The sequence below is a fragment of the Pyxicephalus adspersus genome, chromosome 1 (assembly GCF_032062135.1).
Source record: "Pyxicephalus adspersus chromosome 1, UCB_Pads_2.0, whole genome shotgun sequence".
Classification (NCBI taxonomy): Eukaryota; Metazoa; Chordata; class Amphibia; order Anura; family Pyxicephalidae; genus Pyxicephalus; species Pyxicephalus adspersus.
In genome coordinates, this window is record NC_092858.1 from 39,346,992 (window position 1) to 39,368,788 (window position 21,797).

Below are 21,797 nucleotides of genomic sequence, written 5' to 3' on the forward strand. Positions count from 1 at the left end.
CCACTACACCCCTGCCTATGTGTCACTCCTAGGAGAAGAAACTTCCCCCAGAGTGACGTCATGATACCAGAACCCACCCATGGGTTGGGTTGTGTTCAGAGAGACAACCCGCCCTGAGCCTGCAATTCTATACGGGAGACGTAGTCTGGCCTGTGCGTCCCCCCCAGCAGGGTCCTTCCCCTGACCCTGCTGGGGGGGGCAGACCGGTCAGAGCCGTGGATCACCAAAGAATTCTTTGCAAAATATAAGTGGGCACATGTGCCCATTCCCAAAAAAATTGGGGGCACAGCGTTATACAGCGTTGTATTTAGCAATTAGCAGGGGTTCCTTCAGATATTTCAAGCATTCCTCCTTGTTATAAAGTTCCATTAGGGCTGCTCTACTTATTCAACTCATTAAAGGCGGACTGAAAACCTTTGGTATAGGGTGCAAACATAACTATCTGACCTTCTAATGATAGGTGCAAATATCTATGGGCTAAAGAAAGCTTATCATGCAAAGCATGCTAAGGTGCTGCACTAATTGACAGGCATGGTAAAGGATTGGTGTTCTTATAGAATATGATTTTTGGACACATTTTTATCACATATTCTAAAATAAGTTTTCATTAGGACTTTTTCAGAGTCATTAAGGAAGTAGCTATATAGTACCCAGCATGTGTCACTGACTTGGGGTCCTGCACTAATCAATGTCTAAATCTTTTAAGTATCTCCACTCGTGGCATTCAGCCCCACATATCTTATTAATACTGGTCAGGGACAAATGCCCTTCCAACCCATTCTCCCCGGGCTCAGTCACTGATTGGCACACTTAACCTGTATTAAATATTATTATCATTAACAAACAGTATTTATATAGCACCAACATATTATGCAGAGCTGTACATATAGTTAAAGCTTTGTATGTTTTGGATACAGTTGAGAAGGGTTACAAATCAGTTTGTGTCCTATTGAGAAAATTCCTCTTCACCTATCCCAGAGACACAACAGTAAGTGATAGAAAATATCTACAAAGTGACAGAAACTCCTCTATTAAACACCAGAACCGGTAAAACTGGTAAAAATGTATCTTCATCTCTTTCTTGTGACAACACTAAAATGTTGCATTTTCTATCTCTTTCTGTGTAAGTAATAAAGGTCACCAGGTCAAATATGAGGAACCCACCTGGGGCTTAGGGTAAAACAGATAGCAAAAAAGAAAAACAACTAACCTGATATTAACCAAACATTTAGTGCAGGTGCATCTTTCTGATGCATGTGTCTTAAATAACAAAGACTGATTCACCACCAGTAAAAGTTTATTGATTCAGTACTTTATTAATACACTCAAAAATCCACAAGATTTGCACAGCAGATAACCTATGCATTTGTTAAATTTATTGGTCTCTTTCATTGTTTCTCAACCTTTTTACATATGGAAACTCTGGAAATAACATTCAGGCATTCAAGGAACCCCTGCTATATTTACTACATCCACATTCAAGAATGCCTTTTACATTGCTGGTCAGTGGGGACAATATCAGTGTATAGATAGCCAAAAAGATCATGATAGAGCCCTCAGAGGCACAGATTGCTCAAGGCAAAAATTTAAAACACAAACAGCCTTATTTAAATATTACCAAACAATAGTAAGAAGGTAAATATGTCTTACAGCTGAACATATTTGATCTTACACAGCCCACAGACTTCTGTATATAATAGTTTCACTGTTCAGTTCCCAGAAAAAGTCAGTTATTAAAAAAATAAAAATACTTGCATGATGACTTTCTATTCTTAAAATAATGATGTGGACCAAACAAATAAGGAACTCAATTCTCTAAGCTATATATTTTTACTGTTGCTTAGATCATGCCGATCTTGAAACTTCTCTGTTGAAACATGTTAAACTGAAGCCTTAAGCTTGTTCTACATGGACAGTTTTAAAAATGCATGTAAACCTACCAGGGTTATATGCATTTGTATGCACTTTTACAAGTGTTTTAAAGCTTCCCTTTAAAACAATAAAAAAATTATATTTGCATTATGACCACAGTTTTACATAAGCGTACATAAGACCCCCTTACTCATTCCCTGAAAGGGTTAAAAATATGTGTAAAAAATAACACAAGACTTTAATGGTAAAGTATTTTATTAGATGTGTGTGTTTTGTGTTAACTGTGTTTAACTTTTTTCACAGGTTATCCCACAATGAAAGGATGATTCCCAAAACTGCATTCATGACATGAGCACAGCCATGTTACTCCCCAGGCACTAGAGGGCAAATGAGGTCAAGTCTCCCCATTCACCTCTAGTGCTCCATGATTGGCCAATCATGGAGCAGAGCAATCAGTGGAACTCTGCTCTGCTGACAGCTCCACTTTCTTGATTGCTTTCCCAGTCCTAGTGGAGCTGTAGCATGTGTTCTGCATCGAAGAACACATGCCACAGCTGCACTAGGGCTGAGGAAGCAATCAGTAGAGCAGAGCTGTCAGTAGTGCAGAGCTCTGCTGATTGCAGTTGCGGTCCTAGCAGAGCAATTAGCGGGGTTCTGCTCTGCACTGCTGACAGCTCTGCTCTCCTGATTGCTCTTTCAGCCCTCGCATCCAAGAACACATGCCACAACTTTGCTAGGGCTGCGGGAGCAATCAAGAAAGTGGAGCTGTCAGGAGAGCAGAGCAGATCTCCATTGATTTCTCCACTCCGTGATTGGCTGAGAAAAGGAAAACCCTGATAACGGCTCAAGCCTCACCAGGGTTTCCCTTTTCTCAGCCATTCAGCACTAGAGATGAATGGGGAGACTTGACCTCATTTTCCCTTTAGTGCCTGGAGATCCCACGGTGTCAGGAGTCCCACGGCTGTGCTCATATCATGAATGCAACTGTGGGAATCATCCTTTCATTGTGGGATAACCTGTAAAAAAAAAGTTAAACAGTTAACACCAAACACATATCTAATAAAATACTTTACATTTAAAGTCTTGTCTTATTTTTTACACTTATTAAAGGGGGTTCCAGATTTCAAAGTCCTGCTAAAAATGCTTGCATTGTTTTCAATTAAAGCTTTCATAAAAAGCTTAAAAACACTTGTAAAAGCCTCTATTGAATTCAATTGGAGCTTTCATTGACGCTTTTAGGTGTTTATAAACACAGGAAAATGCCCCCATTAAAATAATTATTTAATTAATTTATAAACCGATGCAAGGAACGTTATCTATAACGATCTAAAACGTGCCTCATGGAAACGGTGTAGATTAGCCCATTGGTATGCATGGGAGTTTCAAACATGGGCTTTTAAAGCCTCGGGTTAAACGCTAGGAAGGATGTACGTGTAGATTCAGGCTTACTCAACCTTTACTCAAACTAAGTTTTACTTAACCCTTGCTGACATTTACATGAATAACAGCAGTGCATACAACAGGACTTTTTCTTTCTATATCTCACTTTACTTTAGCTTAGTGGTTGGTGAAAAGGTTGAAAAAGGAAATACTAACAGTAACAGGAAACGTCATTTCTTCACCTTAAATGTTAAATTGCACAGCGAATTGACCCTGCTAGCTTTCTCAATCCTTCTAAAAGACCAGGTAGACAAAGCAGGCTTGTAAGGTGGTGCTTAGAGGTGGGACACACCAGGGGGGAAAAAGACCTGTAGACCCATTTGGGGAAAGGGCAACATTCGCTTGCTGGAGGTTGGCAACTCTTCTTCAAGCTCATGTACCTTTTTGGAAAAATAAGTACAAATTACTGTACTCAAGCTAGGAGTCCCTATTCCAGGACTCTGCAAACAACAAACCCATGCAAGGGCACTCATGTCACAGCACAAGCTGGCACTTACAGGTTCTATTTAGTTTTGTTTTCCTGTTAAATAAAAACTGAAAAGGTTTACATTTGTACCCTACCAGACATAACATCTGTATTTTTCTTCCAGGCTTAAGTTTACTGGATCTCAATAAAAAGAACAATTATAGGGTAAGAACATTTTTTTTCTTCAAAACCCACTTGTCTTATCATGCCATTATAGGCACTTGTACCAATATTTAGCTCAGATTTGTGTTTTTATATTAGGATAATTAATGTAGAAGTCTTTAAATGCAAAGCATGAAATGTAAAGTTTGGAGCATGGAAGTTTGTCAAGATAAGTCTTTTCCTGACCCATGTTGGCTTTATAATGAATTAGCTTAGAGCACACTAAAGATCACTGCCAAGTATATTGAGCAAAACACATTCATGAGTATTCTTTAGCATACAATTTAACATGCAGTACTCTTCCATGCAGTTCCCAGAATTGATTTCAACCAAGGTTTCCAAAATACAGATTGAAGCAGTAAATCCAAAAAAAGTGGTTAGGTTAACCACTAGACTAGACTGTATTAAAGACATATGACTGAGGTAGGGACATTAGATTGTGAGCCCCTTTGAGGGACAGCTAGTGACATGACTATGGACTTTGTAAAGCGCTGCGTAATATGTAGGCGTTATATAAATACTGGCTAATATTAATTGTAGGGGAATAAGTGTAGTTTATGTGGGTTCTGATTAGGTACTAAGATTGGGAAGTAGAAGGTAAGCAGTAATATATTACATTTTGTCCTAGGGTTTACACATGACGAGGGTAGCTCTGACTTTCTAGCCCATCCTACACCACCACCTCCAGAACCTCCGCCTCCCCCCAACCCCTCACTTGCTTACCAACCACTCCCCCACCATTAAATACCCAGACACCAATTCTGGATTTAAATTGGCTGTCAAGCAACCGTTTATTTAAACACCAATAAATAAATTAACCATTCAAGTAATTAACAAATATCCAATAATAAATAAATGACAAATAAATAAATACATTTACATCTTTAATATGCAAGCATACATTAACATACCACTCTGTTATTGTTAATATTATTATTATTATTTAACCGGGATTATATAACGCAAACATTACATTAATTATAACCTATTTAACCAACAACCTAATTCCTCCCTTTTATTAATTCCTAACCATAACAACAATGTCCATAATGTTAATAAACTCCATACTCCTGGTTTTACACCCAAACAATCAGGGTGCAGGTCTCAGAAGGCAAAATCCACACCCAACAGGACTTTAATTCTTCCAACATCTCCACCTTTGCCCCTTGCCACCCAGCACCGCCTCAGGAGCCATAATCATCCATTCACCATAAAGGGGGGTACCTCACCAAATAGGATCCCCCCCTGCCAAATTCCACCACTTTACCAATGCACTGGATCCTTGCCTTCCAAGACCCCAACCTCCACAGTGCTCAGGTCTGAAACCTCACACCTGAACGCTACCTCCACACTCGCTGAGCTTGTTGAAATCCATACTGCCAGATTGTCTTCCTCCGTTCCCGGCCGCAGAAATGGCCCACCGCCAAATTCATCATACTCTGAGCTGTGTTGAACCATTCCATTAAGCAGGGGCTTGTCCACAAATTGGTCCTGGTTACTGTAAACGGCCAGACCGCAACACCATGTCACCTGCTGCCACCTAAAACCAGCTTAACAGCACGAATTATGCCCTGCTTGGAACATTACCCAAATCATAGCCCACCCTGGCTTGAAGCCCTACCATGCCAAGGGGCCAATCATCCACCACAAACGTGCCAATGCTAGATGTAGCACTATGATACCCCCATTCCTGGCCACCGAAATGGCCCCACCACCGTATTCACCTCACTCCGGGCAGTGTTAAACTATGCCCCCGAAGGGGGGCTCCCGTCCAACTGGTCCTGGCCACCGTATCCAACCAGATCACAACACACCTGGGCACCCACTCCACCGTAATCCAAGCACTTCGATCCAATGTACTGCCACCTCTGCTCCAGGCGAGCACGCTGTCTATTGGTCAGCTGGACCGCCGTCAACCTCTCGCCACACCCAACGAGATAGTGCCCAACTTACAACCCAATGCAAGCCGAACCAACCACAGCTGAACCCCCCAACTTGAAATTTAAACAAAATCATTCCCTTCCAGCCCAACGGCAAATTCTGCCACCCATGCCCAGTAACCACCAGATGCTCCTGCTAACTGACACACTGTACCCCAGCAACTCTAGAATCACCTGCCACCGAAATCCACAACTCATGAACAACATCCACACCCGGTCTACCACCCGGAATCCGTCTTGGAACGTCACCCCACTCACAACACACTCCAGAATAAGCTTGCAACCGTATGCCCCCCTCAAAGCAAAAGTGAAGACATTATGTTACCAACATCTCAACACAAATAGACATAACAGCCGGAGCCGGGCCAGAGGCCAGGTCAAAACCAAACTGTATATCCTCCCACTATGCTGAAACCAGTCACAGTACTGACCCCAGGGGGTAATGAAGCATGCCACCCTATTGAACAGCCACGAGGGAGAAACATAGAATACCATCCCAAAATACTGACATCAGGGAGTAATACTGTATACCATCCAACAATATTGACACCAGGCAGAAATGAAGTATTGCATACCCCCAGCACTGACACCGGAGAGAAATCGAGAATGCCATCCCATCCTACTGACCCAGGGAGCAATATAGTATACCATCCCAAAGCACCAACACCCAGGAGAATAATAGTAGAGCACCCCAGTACTTCCCTCGGAAGTAATAGCATATACCGTTACCCCGGCAATGCCATTGAGGAGATATAGTGCAAACCAATCCCTACCATACTAACACCAGGGAGTAATAGCATATACCCTCCCACTATACTGACACTCGAGAGAATTAGACAATACGACCCCCCCCCCCCCCCGTACGGACAACATCAAGTATTATAGTTTACCATCCAACCCTTAATACTGACACCAGGAAGTAAAATATTATACCCTCCAACACCACCGAGACCGGAAAGTAATGGAACATACTGTCTAACACTACTGACATAGGGACTAACGGACTATACCATCCCACTGTACCAACACAAGGGAGTACCCATAGCTGTCCACAAAACCAACCCCCAAGGATTAATTGAGTATACTATCACACAGTACTGACACTACTGAGAGAAAATAGTGTATACCATCCCGCAGCCATGACACCAAGGAGTAATGGTGCATACCATCCCACAGCACTGACACCAAGGAGTAATGGTGCATACCATCCCACAGCACTGACACCAAGGACTAATGGTGTATACCATTCCACTGCACTGACACCTGGGAGAAACAGCGTAGCTGCCCACCCTGACACCTGCAGCCCCTACCCCAAAGCTCAGCAATGGACAGGGGATTTGCCCCTAGACTGCTCCCTGCATGAGACTCCCTTAACCCAGCTGCTAGCTAGAATGGGCCCTTAAGGGGCTCCCAGGTATTCCCTAAGTCCCCTAAAAAAAGGGAGGGGGTCAGGCTCCCCAGGGACACCGAAGGCCTGTGCCTCGGAGGCTGCAACCCTGCTAACCTAACTGAGGGGGGAGATTCAAAAAATCCACCCCCCTCCCACACCTAGCTACTCTGGCATGCAGCCAGTCTTCACCAGTAAAGACTCTGCCTCCTAAGCTAGGCTAAGAGGCCCTGAAACTCCCTCTCCCTACCTGTGTCGTAACAGAAACTTTTTCTTCCATAAGAGGGCCCCTCACTTCCGTCCAGCCCCTTTTCACTCATCCTATTCCTAATCCCCACCTATCCCACGCTCCACACTAGTACAGCCCCATCTAGACTTACTACATTTTATTAACCCTTAACACCCCTGGGCTAGGCCTCCCACCCCCTCGCCATGAAGGCCCTGTGCCTAAATTCTTACGGCTACGGGCCTCTCTTTCTGCTCTTGGGACTTCCAAATGCTATTAGGTAGCTGGGGCAAAAACTAAACCTTTTACAAGGCATGTTTTATATGTCTAGGTTGATTTCTATCCATCCTTAATCAGAACCCAAAGCACTTCTATTTAAACAACAGGCAAGGTCACGTTGGGACCCTGGTCACGTGCCCAAATTATAAGTGCAATTCATTTGCAATCCCTATTTAATGTACAGCGCTGCGTAATATGTTGGCGCTATATAAATCCTGTTTAATAATAATAATAATAATAATAATTTCTACATCCATTTTTACTGTGCATGCAAATGAATGTCTTTTGCACAGAGATATGCTTAATAAATAGTTAATTCCACAGACATACAACAATTTTGATTCTAGGAACGTATTACCCCTGATCTTATTTTAACTGGAAAAAATCCGACACTTGAAGGAATTCTAAAGATATTATATTTATTTTGTGTGAGAGAATGCAATACCAATATGAGATATTTACTTTTATATTTAAACTTGGCTGTGCCAGTAGAGAGAAACTGAGGTCACCTAGAAAAAGCAAACAATCAACGGGTTTCCGTATAGAGCAGCCCACATTCAGTTTATGGCAGTAGGGGTTAGGAACTGCTGTTCACGAAATTTTATGACATCAATTATTCATTGTGTGTTGAGCTGATATGCAGGATTTTTAGCTCAGTAATCCTGGCACTGTTCCACAAAAAATAGAATGTACTAGAAGACAACAGAAATATTACCCTTCTACCCAATCTGGCGATGAGATTCACCTACACTAATTGATATTTAAAAGTTAGAGGTCTATAAAGTACATACAATCTCTCAAGTCAAATAAAAATAATTATCATAAATCATTAGATTTATAGCCTAATATCCAAACTATACAGATTACCTGGTAATATAAAAAAATAGATCTGTATCAAAGGTTAAAAGGGATAAAAAGTTTTTATAGTCATGCCCAACCTTTGCAATCCTGATGTCTGACAACAAAGACATACTCAAACCGGATATTTGTAATATAAACAGGTATGATGTATGCCTACTTCTTTAGATAACCTTCAGGACCAGTGTCACCTTATTATAGACGACTGTAGCAGATATTATTCAGAGGTATATGGCAGTCATCTGGTATTGTGAAAATATTAAAAAACCAGCATAAACAAAATATTTCTGCTTCATCAACTGGATCTTCCAGCAGAAAACTGTGTTCATACCAAATAATAAACAAAATAATACCAATGTAGATGGTTCTTGATGGTATGCACAGACATCCATTGCAAAGTCACACATCAGGCTATTTTCATGTTATATCAGTACAGTATAAATTATTTAAAATTCTGAGCTTAAACCTGATAAAGGACAATAGTTAAATAGACCTCTTGATATAAATATGATAGACACAATTATAGTTTGTAGAAAATCAAGTAAAAGACTTGACTTCTATCTATCACGCAATTTCATGAAGGTCTAGACAACTCAGCATACATTCCCTGGGAACAGAAGAAAATTAGGTTAAGTAAAATGCAAATTGTTTCTTAGCCAATCACCCACCTCATGTATATTTAAGTTGCAACTCACAATCTACAGTAACTTATAGTGTAATATTAATAATGCTTACATTATAGTGCGTCATACAAGAGTTGTGGCTAAACTCTAGTCTGAAGAAGCACATTACCCGCGAAACGCGTTAAACAAAACAGTTTCACCTGGCCATTTTACAATCAGATTACGTAATAATGTAATTATGTGACTTTGTTGCAACTGTTCTTTTATTATAAGTTTCCCTTGATTACTTCATAACTGAATCAAATACCAATTGCAATTTAATACAACCTGATTGGTCTTACACCATATCTCGTTCTGGTGACCCCTAAGAAAACAATTTGCATGTTACTTAATGGGCGAGGAAAGGGTGTGGACATATACCTAACTTACTGTTTCTTATAGTTAGGATAGTCACCCCAATTAACTATTTATTGTATAGGAAATTAAGTTGGATGCCTTTAAACCCCTTATTCTTCCCAAACCTATGCTCTAGTTACCCATTAATAGGATTAAGAATTAAAAGAAATTTTGTTATTAAATTTAATCAAATGATATAAACAGAGACCATGCACATTGACGTCTATGTTACCAAAAAACTAATATTTTAATGTTACCAACAGATAAAATTCTACAGGAATACTTTTGATTTAAAACAAATGATAAATGAAGTATCCAAATATCCAAGGGCTTACTGTACATTTTTGATTTTAATTAAATGAAATAACCAGGGGAATAATGTCATAATGTTCTAAATGCAAAAGTAAAGCACAACCTTTGGGAATACCGGAATATGTAATAAGAGAAATTCCAGCAATATAGTAACAATGTATCTGTTGCAGTGCACTTTATTTACAAGCAACCTTCAACTCACATTCATAAAACTTTCATGGAATGGATTCATACTTGTTTACTACTGATATAGACGGCTGGCTTGAAAAATTGAGTTCTCCCAAAGGCCCCTACCCTAGATCCGTGTTGTGTCAAGAAAAAGTAGATAATGGCCCAGATTTCCTAAAGCTCTCCAAGGCTGGAGAGGATACACTTTCATCAGTAAAGCTGGGTAATCCAGCAAACCTGGAATGGATTTCTGAAAATTAATTTTCTTACTTGCTATTTGTCAGCAAATGTTTTCAGTTTTGGACCAGATCCGTTCTAGGTTTGCTGGTGAAAGTTTATTATCTCGAGCCTTGGAGAACTTTAATAAATCAGGGCTAATATCTCAATTAGTCAAAAGTGGCATTTTGGGCCCACTAGCTTTAGGCATGCGCGCACCTTTATTCTATTGATTGTATTCAATATTTTTTGTATAGTAATTAAGAAAATACACACTTCTGATCTTACAATTGTAATTTTGATAGCCAAATAAAATGTTTTGTGAAAAAAATACTGTAATTTAATGGAACACATACAAATAGGGCTCCATTTATAAAACAGACAATCAAGACATATTTTAAACATTCCCTGGTGGGAATCAATTACTGCCATTGAAACAAATGGACCTGGAAGATTCCCACAAGGAATGTCAGATTTATCGTTTTATAAATAGAGCGCATAGTAATCAATGAATTTTAATATTTAAGAAAAAAAACAGATTCTAAGTGGCTGATATGAGTAAGTGCTGATGTTTGTTTAGTTTTTGTAGATAAGGTCCATTAACTTATCCGTGAGTATTAAATTGGAGTACAAAAGATCATTATACATAATTCATTCTATGTTCCATGTATTTTGGGATGCACAGCACAACATAGACAATGATTGCTTTGTGTCTGCAGGTGAGTCTCTTAGCCACAATTGGAACGTTTGACGTGGCAGCAGAAGTAGATGGTGTGACAATAAAAGGAGCAAGTGAAAAACAGATCACGTTATCCAGCCCCCTTCTCGACAATCTAAATCGCCAGCTCCAGCTGATTTCTTATACCAATACCATTTTTCATCCAAATACAGCAGACACTAGTAAGTAAATCACAAAGTCCTTATGGAGATCATAATTTCAGTTGTTGGATGACAGTGTTACGGATTGTACTATATGTATGGATTAACTGTGTGGTCAATTTCTGCTGATTTGGACTACAAACACATCCTCCTCTCCTCTGTATTATAAATATTACATTGAGGGGTGTGTTTGTTCACAAAAGATAGCTAGGAAAGCTGATGACATTGTAAACTATTACAAAAATGTTAGGTAAATGGATAGGGATTACATGGGATAATTTAGAGGAAACTGCAAAGCCCATAAACATAACATTTTCATCAGAATTGCTGAGAGTGCTGGAGGAACATGTGGGAAAATGTCACATGTGCAAAAATACTTTGTCTTTTTTGTCATCATGATTTAAAGTGCAGGGGGGTTATTTTGCATTGGAATTTGGTGGATTAGAATATCAATGTATCAAACCTAAATAGGATTCTGCCCAATTGCTACTATCTTTGTAAATGTTTCATTTTCAAACCTAACTTGGAAACCCCTATATTTATACTGCTATACATTATAATGTGGGACACCGGCAGCTGCAGCTCAGCTTACAGGGTAACAAATATGTCAAATACTGTATCATGGTAGTGCATTGTCCTATATCTGTACATGGTTTTGAGTGTGAGATTCCCCTGTTAACACTGAAAACAGCAAATGACCCCCCTACCTTGGGTCCACACTAACACCACACTTAGGTCCACATTAAGACCATATGCCTGCCCTCAGTGGGGGTTGGGACATATCTGAGGGACAGGGCCTTTTCCCCACAACCTCTACCCCTAAATAGTTGTGGGGTTTTTCACAGAGGGGAATCTTCTTAATCTTTTTTCAAACATGTTAAAAACAAGGTTAGGTATCAAAATTAAACATCAAAATTAAAAACTTTAAGCAATAAGGACACACATAGTACAAAAGCTCAGGAATATCGGTTAAAAAGACCAGAAGATGGTATTATTGATATTCATAGATTCCCAACATGTTTCTTACATTTCTCTTTGCCTGTATGCCTTGATTAGATATGTGTCCCCTTGCTCCTCTGCACAGCTGAGTGCAAACGCTGTAAATATTTCTTTCTTTTTGTATTTCAGTTCAATTTCAGACAAGTGGACACACTGCAACATTTACTATCAACGTCCGCCATCCCATAATTCCTAAACTGTACGATGCAGGATCTAGTACCTGTAAGTAAAGAACAGTACACAGATTTGCCAAATGTCATTATTTTCCTGTAAATACTGCATGGCTTTTACAGTGCCGGTAGTTTAATGCTAGTAATTTCATTGCACAAATCTGTCTTGGTGCATTATATTATCTATGCACTAGTATTATCACTTTTATTATTATATTTATTATTGGGATAGTATTGCTTAGCCTGAGCTTCAGGTATGTAGCTATATGTACAATTTATAGCTACATATATAATGAAGCAGCAGCAGCTCACTGATCAGGTCTCTGCTGCTGTTATCGTGTACTGTCATTGCCTGTGCATGCACCAGGACCATTTTCTTTCTTGGAGTCTGTGTGCTGTCCGAATACAGCTAGGTTGAGAATAAAGCTAAACTTATGTCTTTGCAGTCCTGAGATTTACACAGCTCTGCCCCATAGCCTAGCCTTGTCTAGCAGGTGGGAGGACCTAATCAAGTGTTTCTTGAACTTTTTAACATGGGGGAACCCCTTGACCTAATTTTCAGGTCTTCAGAGAGCCCCTGCTCTAATAACTATATCCACAGCTTGCAATACAGTCATACATTGCCAGCCATTGTGAAGAATGTCACCTTTACAGATATTGGTATTAGTTATACTGACCTGAAAGTCACAAAATACTTATTGTTTAAAGGACCCCTGGCAACTTCTAGAGGAACTCTAGGGTTCCATGGCACTCTGGTTGAGAAACATTGAGGTAGTGTTCTAAATTGGACACATACTTGGCAATTTTGTAGCAATTCTGACCTAATCTGTACCTGGCTAGAGTTAAGTTTTAACATGTTACAAAGTAATATAGCAGCACTGAATGTTGTATTATTTCTTTTACATGATAAAACGTGATATTATGATATTATGAAATATATGAATATGATATTATGATATAACGTGATATTATGAAATAGTAATATGTTACATGAGCCCAGTACAGGGTGGATCTAAATTTATCATTTATTATTTTTGACTATATGCATTTTTTTTGTGTGGGTTAAAAAGTCTACCATTGTAAATGTCATCATGTATATAGTTATTTCACTAATTATAGTCTGTAGTTATTAGGAAGGATTTAGGAAAAATTGTGAGTCAGTGACGAGCAGAATATGGGGACAATTAGGGATGAGTGACTTCGCTAATCAATTAAAATGTAATTTACCAATAATGTTTCTTGTAAGGATTTGAATGTACTTTAAATCCAAAGCAGAAAATTGTTTTTAATCCTCTGATTGGTGAGATCCACAGAGCTAAGATCAGGGAGTGAGCAGCCTGACAGCTTTGACTAGCAGCTTAGCATTATTCCTCCCAGTTTCTGTAGAACTGCGCCTTGGCACACAAACCACAGCCAACTCCAAGAATCCTTTCATCAAGCTTTATTGTATCCTCATAAAACAAGGCAAAGGTCATTCACAGAAGATCAGTCCGATAAGCGTAGTACATTTGGATAAGGCAAAGGCAGGTCGGGAACAATCCGAGGTCAGGGCAGGCAGCAGGCAAGAGTAGTCAGAAACAATCCAAGGTCAGGGTAGATGGAGTTCAGACAGAATCAGGTATCAGACCGGGTCGCTATTGGTAATGACACAACAGGTTATTATAAACCAACACAAAGAACGCACCCAAGCACACTGTACATCCAGAGGCTTATAGCAGGCAATGGTGTTCAGGACAGGTTCTTCTTAAACGGCCAGAGTACCCAATGACCTTGGGCCACTTGGCGCCATTTCATTAGAGGATGACTGAGTCCCCTGCGGCCGACAAACAATGTCCCGCCCCGCGGCGAGGCAGCCAAGTGCCCTACTATGTACGTCCGCCGGAGTGCTGAGAAGAAGAACATCTCTGTTCACGTCCATAGGGATGCTGGGGATGCCACCTGGCCAAACAGTAGTTTGGCCAGAACAGATCCCTCCGCCTGCAGGGAGAGACACGCTGCAAGCAGGGCAGCAGCCTCGGCCACGCTTCCTGCTGCATCGGCATTTCCCTCGTTGGAACATTACATTGTGTTCAAATTCCCAGTTTGATCAAGTGTTTTGGAGAAATCATTTACTGTATCCTATACTTTTTCTATTTAAATATATTTCCAGTTGTATTCAGATTAATAGCAGCGTGTTTAAAAAAGTGAAAAAATCCATAATCCTTATACTAGCTTTTCTTTCCATGCACACAAATGCTTCGGGGACACTGCACATTCTATTCTAAATCAAAACACAAAGAAAATATATCAAATTATTCCTTTACAGAAAGTGAACAAAAGGAGAATATTAGGTTATTCAAAGTTTAATATTTTTTATTAAAATATTTCTCTGTACAGTAATAATAATGAACATTATCTTTTTTTTATTTCTACATGGCTTAAACCTATTCTGCACAGGTATTCCATAGAATTGGATCCCAGATTGCCAGGTGGATGAGATAGCAGTCATCTCCCTGGAAGATATCTTTATTATATTCTCATAGGCAGCACCCCTTGACCCAATTTATTCATAAGGAGGGAAGGTATACTTTTGTCAGCCTACAGTGGTTCTTTAGAGTCTCCTAGTAGAAATGAATGGTATCATGGTAGACTGCACAGGCTGTACAGGACTCTTCAAGCATTTCAGTAGCAAGGAAGTTTGTTGGCCAAAAGGGCCACACAGCAAAGATTGCTAGATCTAGGATCAAGGTGGGTATGATTGAACATGGGCTTAAATCGGAGCTGCATTTATTAAAAGACAACTTATACCAAAGATACAGTTGACCTTTACCAATATGCACCCTAGTTGTATTTAGTATTATGTGCTCAGTGACTGCTCAAGGTCCTGCTCTGTCTCTCTAGAATTCTGCATTGTTACCCAAAATTGGTGTCTGCAGTCATTGGGGTGGGGGGGACTACATTTTACAATCTGCACAAATGCAGTTTAAACCCATCTTGATTTTACATGGCCACCACTTTCTATAATGCAAATCCTGTGCACCTGGGCATTGCACAAACCTTGTCCTGGAAAAACTGATTGGACTTGCACTTGCAGAGCGATTCAAGGACTAGTAAGGGCTATCAGACCTAAGTTCCTTACCTCAGGAAACAAGACATAGCTGGCTACATTCCCAGACAAGTCAAGAGGACACTTTCCTTTGCTAGAGAAAAAAGGTGCTATGCTTGTCACAGCTTGGTTGGAAATTCCACAGTACATGGGAGGCAGAGCATAAATGTTAATATTGGAGGGAGGGAGCTGACTTGCAGAGATTGCAATAAGGACAAAACAAAACAAGCACAGTCGTTTTACCTTCCCTTCTATTGCTAGTACTGCAATAAACATGAAAAAAATAGAATAATGAGGCAAAGGGTAGAATTTCCATATATATACCTTAGCCTCTTTGATTCCCAGAAAAATCTTTTTCATATGACACCCTGGGAAAGTGGTTTGGAAAAAGAGTGGGAGATCCAGGAATGTCAGGATACTGCGATCTCTCTTCTATCTCACTATACACATCGCATATTGAAACAAACAACAAAGTTTGTATGAGATGGTATATGGTACCAATGGGATTGTACAAATTAAATTAAAAAATATCTCCAAATTGGCACGTTACTTCATGCCTGGTGGAGTTGTCACCGAGTCAAGAGATTTTGGATTAGAATTTACAACTTGATTTTCTCAGTATTGCATGTTAACCTACCTAAAAGTGTTGACAGCGCCTTACTTTCTAAACTAGATGATTCTGCTCCAAAATCCTCAGCTTGACTGATTTCTTATTTTCTTTTAGCAGCTCGTATATCAATAATCTGCTATTTAAAAGCACGTAATTTTCTTTTGGAATTTACCAAGAATAAGCTGAACTGGATTATGATAAATGATGAATTGACATGTACCATTAAAAATAAACTAGGCAATTTTCATAAAACCTGCGACCCATGGATTGATTATAATACTTGTTAACCCCTCTGGAGGAACCAAACCCCCCCCTCTAATTCCACTAATATGTTCCCCTTGTCTTTTACCCTTTTATAATTGCTATTGTTTTGGGGTTTGATCCCTGTTCTGATGGCTACAAAGTTGCACCATTGTATTGGAATTATACTGTTGGCATTGTACTGAACGAGATCAAAACATGTATGTGAAATGTAAATCTCCCCATTCCCCTCTATTTTTCCAGTATACCCCATAAAAATAAAAATCCAATTAAGTCTTTGAAAAGAAAAAAAATAATGTGTATCTGTAAATCCCCATTCTGTCACTTTTTTCCTAAAAACTACAGCAATGAGGGGAGAAGGAGAAGTCTTACTTTCATTAGAACATTCAATTATACCCGTTTTTATGTATCTAAATTTATTTTATATTTGTAAAGTTTTTATTATATTATTTTATAATAAATAGTATCTGCAAATATAATTTCAATGTTTTTTTTTTTTTTTTTTAGCAGCAAAATACAATATCAGCGCCCTTGTCACCATAGCCACCAAAACATTCCTACGTTATGACAAGCTGCAGAATCTAATCAACAGCATCAGAAAGTTTTATCCCACTGTAACCATTATTATAGCCGATGACAGTGACACCCCGCAGAAAGTTGAAGGGGCCTTTATTGAACAATACTTCATGCCCTTTGGAAAGGTACGTTTAATGTATTGTTGTTACTTGATGTACATTTTCTGTTTCCTGAGATCCAATTTACCTGTATTTGTATGATTTGGAGGGATAAAAGCTAGATAGGGTATTCCTGAATAGTGTTCTGAGTATATGGCAAAACCATACAGAGACATTGGGCCTAATTTATTAAAGATCTCCAAGGCTGGAGAGAATACACTTTCAGGCCTGAAGCTGGGTAATCCAGCAAACCTGGAATGGATTTCCTAAACGTCATTTGCTATTTATTAGCAAATGTTTTCAATCCTGGCCCAGATCCATTCCAGGTTTGTTGGATCACCCAGATTCACTGGTAAAAGTGTATCATATAGCCTTGGAAAGCTTTAATAAATTAGGCCCATTGCACAACAATCCTGTGCGATCCCTCACCACTCCTCATCAGCATCCGCTATTAAACAGGCTAGTGACTATGGAAAATGTGGTATTTCCAAAAACACAGCATACAAAAACCCATATGTGAAAATAGTACCAATAAAAGCCCTACATTTGACTGGTAAAGCAAGCCTGAAGAGCTGATGGGTAAATTACCTTAAAAGACAGTCAATGTATTGAGGTTGAATTCTTGTAAGACACTAGCCTAATAATACAGAACTGCTCATACATAATAAAAATTGCTTTTTTTGACTATATACGTAACAAGTTTTAATGTGCCAGTGTTGGGGGATGCCTAATAAACTTCTTTTACAAAGTAAGGCAAAGAGTGAATAACATCACAAGCTACTGGTATATAATTGATAACAGGTAACAATACAGCTATTATTGTTCTTTGCACCGAGCAGCTAATCTATAAAATAGTGATTTGTAGCAAATAAGTAGAGTTTTTGCAATGCCAGAAATAAAAATGGCATATCGAATTATTTTTTTTTCTAGACCAGCAAAACAATTTTAATATTACTTAAAAGGATTTATTTATAAAACAGGAAATCTGACAATGCCTTGTGGGAATCAATTACTGCTGTTGAAACACAAAAACCTAGAAGATGGGACTGTTAAAAAACCTTGTTTTATAGATACCAAAATATAAACTACTTGTACGGTTTGTAATGAAAGTTCTGCATGTGTCATAGTGATACACAGATCATGCAGTGCAAGGAACATATTTTTGACTATTCAGTGGGGTGTGTGCTGTGTACATAGTACCTAAATGAGTCATGTATTGGTAACAGTGAGTCAGTGCAGTGCTACACTGCAGGCTGCTGTAGTGTCCATATACTAAATCTATAGCACCATCTTGTGTATTATATTAGAACTGCAAGTCATTCACTGCAGATAGTACTTGCTAAACTGTACCTATGATTTCTATGTAACCTTTTATGTAAATTTGCAAAATGTGCTTTATAGATGATATATATATAATATTATTAAAATGTCAGGAGTTTGTATCTGCATGATCTGCACATTGCAAGTAATATAATATAGACATATACAGTATATTATGTATCCTTACTCCAACTATTGATTATGTGTATATTAAAGGGGAAAAGGCTGTTTTGTTTGCACAGTACATATAAAACATACATTATGCATAACTACATTTATCTCTATTTAAATGACAGCTCAGGCTGCAAGAATATGAAATTACAGCCAACAAGAAGTCTAACTCTGATGGGATGCCAATGATATCCTGAAAACATTGGCATTCAGCTTAAAGTGGATTGCTTATTACAATTTGTGAATTATCATATTTACAAAATCACAGAAGCCTGGTTCTCATGCTTTCTTGTAGTTGCTTCATGTTATTAGAAACTTCAATGCGGTCAAAATTAATATTTATACTGCCTGCTATTTTTCACTTTATACATACAGAGCTGTAGCCTACTGGAACTTGATGTATGATGCAGGAGGCAACCATACAACTTATGTTTTATATGATTCTCTTTATAATAATTCATAAGATAATGATATGCAAATCATGTCGTTATGCCCCTCAATTCAATTCATATGCAAATATTTTAAAGCCGTGTTTCTCAAAAAACAAATTTGATCCACAATTGTGGTTCCTTTTAGAAATTTGTACTGTGTATATTAAAGTCAGTCTTACACAGTTTAGGCAGTTTGAGTTCATTTTTGTATAATGGTATTCACATCTTTTCAGATGAATTTTTTCTTATGATGATTTCTCTTGTTTAAAGGGTTGGTTTGCTGGTAGAAATCTGGCCATCTCCCAAGTGTCTACAAAATATGTCTTGTGGGTTGATGATGACTTTATATTTTGTTCTCACACCAAGATTGAAAAATTGGTTGAAGTTCTAGAGAAGACAAGCCTGGACTTGGTGAGTAGCTTCAAAGCTTTGCATAATATAAAGGACATTTAAACTCCAATTAGAGATTTGGTTACATTGCCTTCGTTGATGTGAATATACGTGAGGAATGTATGGCTTTAATCATGAAAACATGAAGACACATATTTGTGCTGCTCACTAGAATGCCTGCTGCTGTTTTGTGATTTACAGTAAAAAAGAAAATAACTTTGTTTTGCACACCAACCTGTTCTATATATTTTTTTTTCCATTTTGTAAGTGTCATACTGTTGCAATAGAACAGTCTTAACTTTCTACAGTGCTTTTTATATTATCTGATAATTCTTGATTTAAAAGAAATGTTGAAATTGGACAAGAGAACCAATTTCACAAGCTGTAAAATTATTTCAGGACAGTTGTTCAATAGTGGTCAGGCAGAAAATTTGACCGTTTATACCGATCAGAATCCCTAAACTCATTTTAAGTTGCACGTTAGATGCTAAATTTAGGGAACTAAGAAATTCACTATTGCATTTTGAACATAAACACACATATATACAAAATAACAACAATATATATATATATATATATATATATATATATATATATAAATTACCTAACCAACTAATGATACAGTGGAAATATTAGCTCCTTAACCTGGCCACGTCAATAGTACAGATTGCATTATTAATGACTGTTTCTGATTTAATTACATTTTTCATATCACAGGTTGGCGGAGCTGTAAGGGAAATTACTGGATACTACACAACGTATCGACAGAAAATTAGTATCCAACCAGGTGGCAAGGAAGGTGACTGCCTTAGGACAAATCAGGGTTATCACCATGTCATTGAGGGGTTTCCCAACTGTGTGGTGGCCGATGGAGTAGTGAACTTCTTTTTGGGAAGAACAGAAAAAATGTTAAAAGTTGGTTTTGACCCACGGTTGTCAAGAGTTGCACATTTAGGTAAGCGGATTTTTTAATAATTTTTAGTAAATAATAAATTGCTCCTGCTCAGTCAGATTGGTTACATGCATTTGATTACACACTGAAAACATACTATTGGGTGGAATATGTAACTAGCACAATAGTGATCTAGTTTACTGGTGTACAGTGAGTACTTTTAGTTACATACCTAATAAATAGTAATAAATAAATAGTAATCCATGCATGGGTTTATGCATTGGGAAATACAATATTAACATGAAAAGATACCACAGCATAAAAGTAGATCTAAACCCATTCAATATATCTAATTACCTTTACAATGTAATGTTTTTTAAAAAGTGTTTTAAATATTTTTAAAGCCTGATGCTGTCACCTGAAATTTAAAAAAAATTAGGCAAACAGGTCCATTTTTGCAGAAAGGACATTCTACACTTATTATAACTCCAGAACCCCAGTGGGGTTTTGTCTCCCACCAAAGCTGTGATACCGTTCATCTTTGCATTAAGGCAATTTGCTCTATGGGGCATTTTGCTGTGGTTTTCTCAATGTATCCCAATGCAAGAACACAAGAAAATCAATGTGTGCCTAATTCCCAACAATGTTCTGCTTAATCCTATGGGTTGTTAAGGTAAATATGGGCCAGGTTTCCATTAGCTGGTGGATGTCAGGGGTAAAACAACTGCCAGCCAATAAAAATGTGACCATAGTCATCTTATCAACCTTCTATATTTTAGGAATATATTCCTGTTTTTAGGAATTCTATCCGTCTGTGAACTAATGAGTTATTTATTTTATTGTTATGATTTATATTTATCTGTATTTAATTTTTTTACAGAATTCTTCATAGATGGACTGCGAGAATTGCATGTAGGTTCGTGTGACGATGTCATTGTAGATCATGCTTCAAAAATCCACCTTCCATGGTCACAAACACAAACTGATAAAAAATATTCAAAATTCCGTTATCCTAAAACCTCAAGCAGCAAAAATTTACAACATGAGCTGTTTTATTTTAAAAATCGCTTAAAGTGCATGACTGGGAATTGAAAAGGAGATCTACATTTTGGGCTATGGACAAAAACATGAAACTGGCATGGAAGTCATATTTCTATGGATTAAGGCAAGTGGCTGGTCTTACAAATATGTTTGGAAAACTTGTTTTCACAATCATCCATCCTGACTGTAGATTTGACACAACAGTCATATTTGTTAAGAGTAAAAAGGAAGACAAGGAATCCCATTCTGCAAGGATTAGGCAATAAAACAACATTTTGCTACAGAATAACAAATTTACACTGAAGTCTCCGATCTTTGGCTGCATAGCTCTTGCAGACGGGATAGAAATCTCTTTGGATCGTACAGTCTTGAGATATAAGTGAATTTTTTTGTTGTTATATCACCTTCACATCACCAAGTTAAAGGTGAGTGGATGATTACCAGATTTGTGCTAAATATGCTACTAAATACATCCAGTTAGGATCACTGGAAAAGACTGGAAATGATGAAAAAAAACATAAGCACTGGA

General features: G+C 38.3%; 1 protein-coding gene across 3 annotated transcripts in view; it reads left to right on the plus strand.

Moving 5' to 3' along the window:
• B4GALNT1 (beta-1,4-N-acetyl-galactosaminyltransferase 1) overlaps nucleotides 1-21,503 on the plus strand; it is a 63,846-nt gene extending 42,343 nt beyond the window's left edge. For 2 of the 3 annotated variants that reach the window (XM_072407261.1, XM_072407270.1), the window contains exons 5-11: nucleotides 3,903-3,943; nucleotides 11,065-11,245; nucleotides 12,353-12,445; nucleotides 16,857-17,050; nucleotides 19,216-19,356; nucleotides 20,053-20,290; nucleotides 21,108-21,503. In XM_072407261.1, coding sequence (XP_072263362.1) covers nucleotides 3,903-3,943; nucleotides 11,065-11,245; nucleotides 12,353-12,445; nucleotides 16,857-17,050; nucleotides 19,216-19,356; nucleotides 20,053-20,290; nucleotides 21,108-21,319 — 1,100 coding nt within the window. In that variant the 3' untranslated portion in view covers nucleotides 21,320-21,503. The remainder of the gene's footprint in view (nucleotides 1-3,902; nucleotides 3,944-11,064; nucleotides 11,246-12,352; nucleotides 12,446-16,856; nucleotides 17,051-19,215; nucleotides 19,357-20,052; nucleotides 20,291-21,107) is intronic. The other variant, XM_072407277.1, reaches the window with a different exon arrangement.
• Nucleotides 21,504-21,797: the final 294 nt, after the last annotated feature.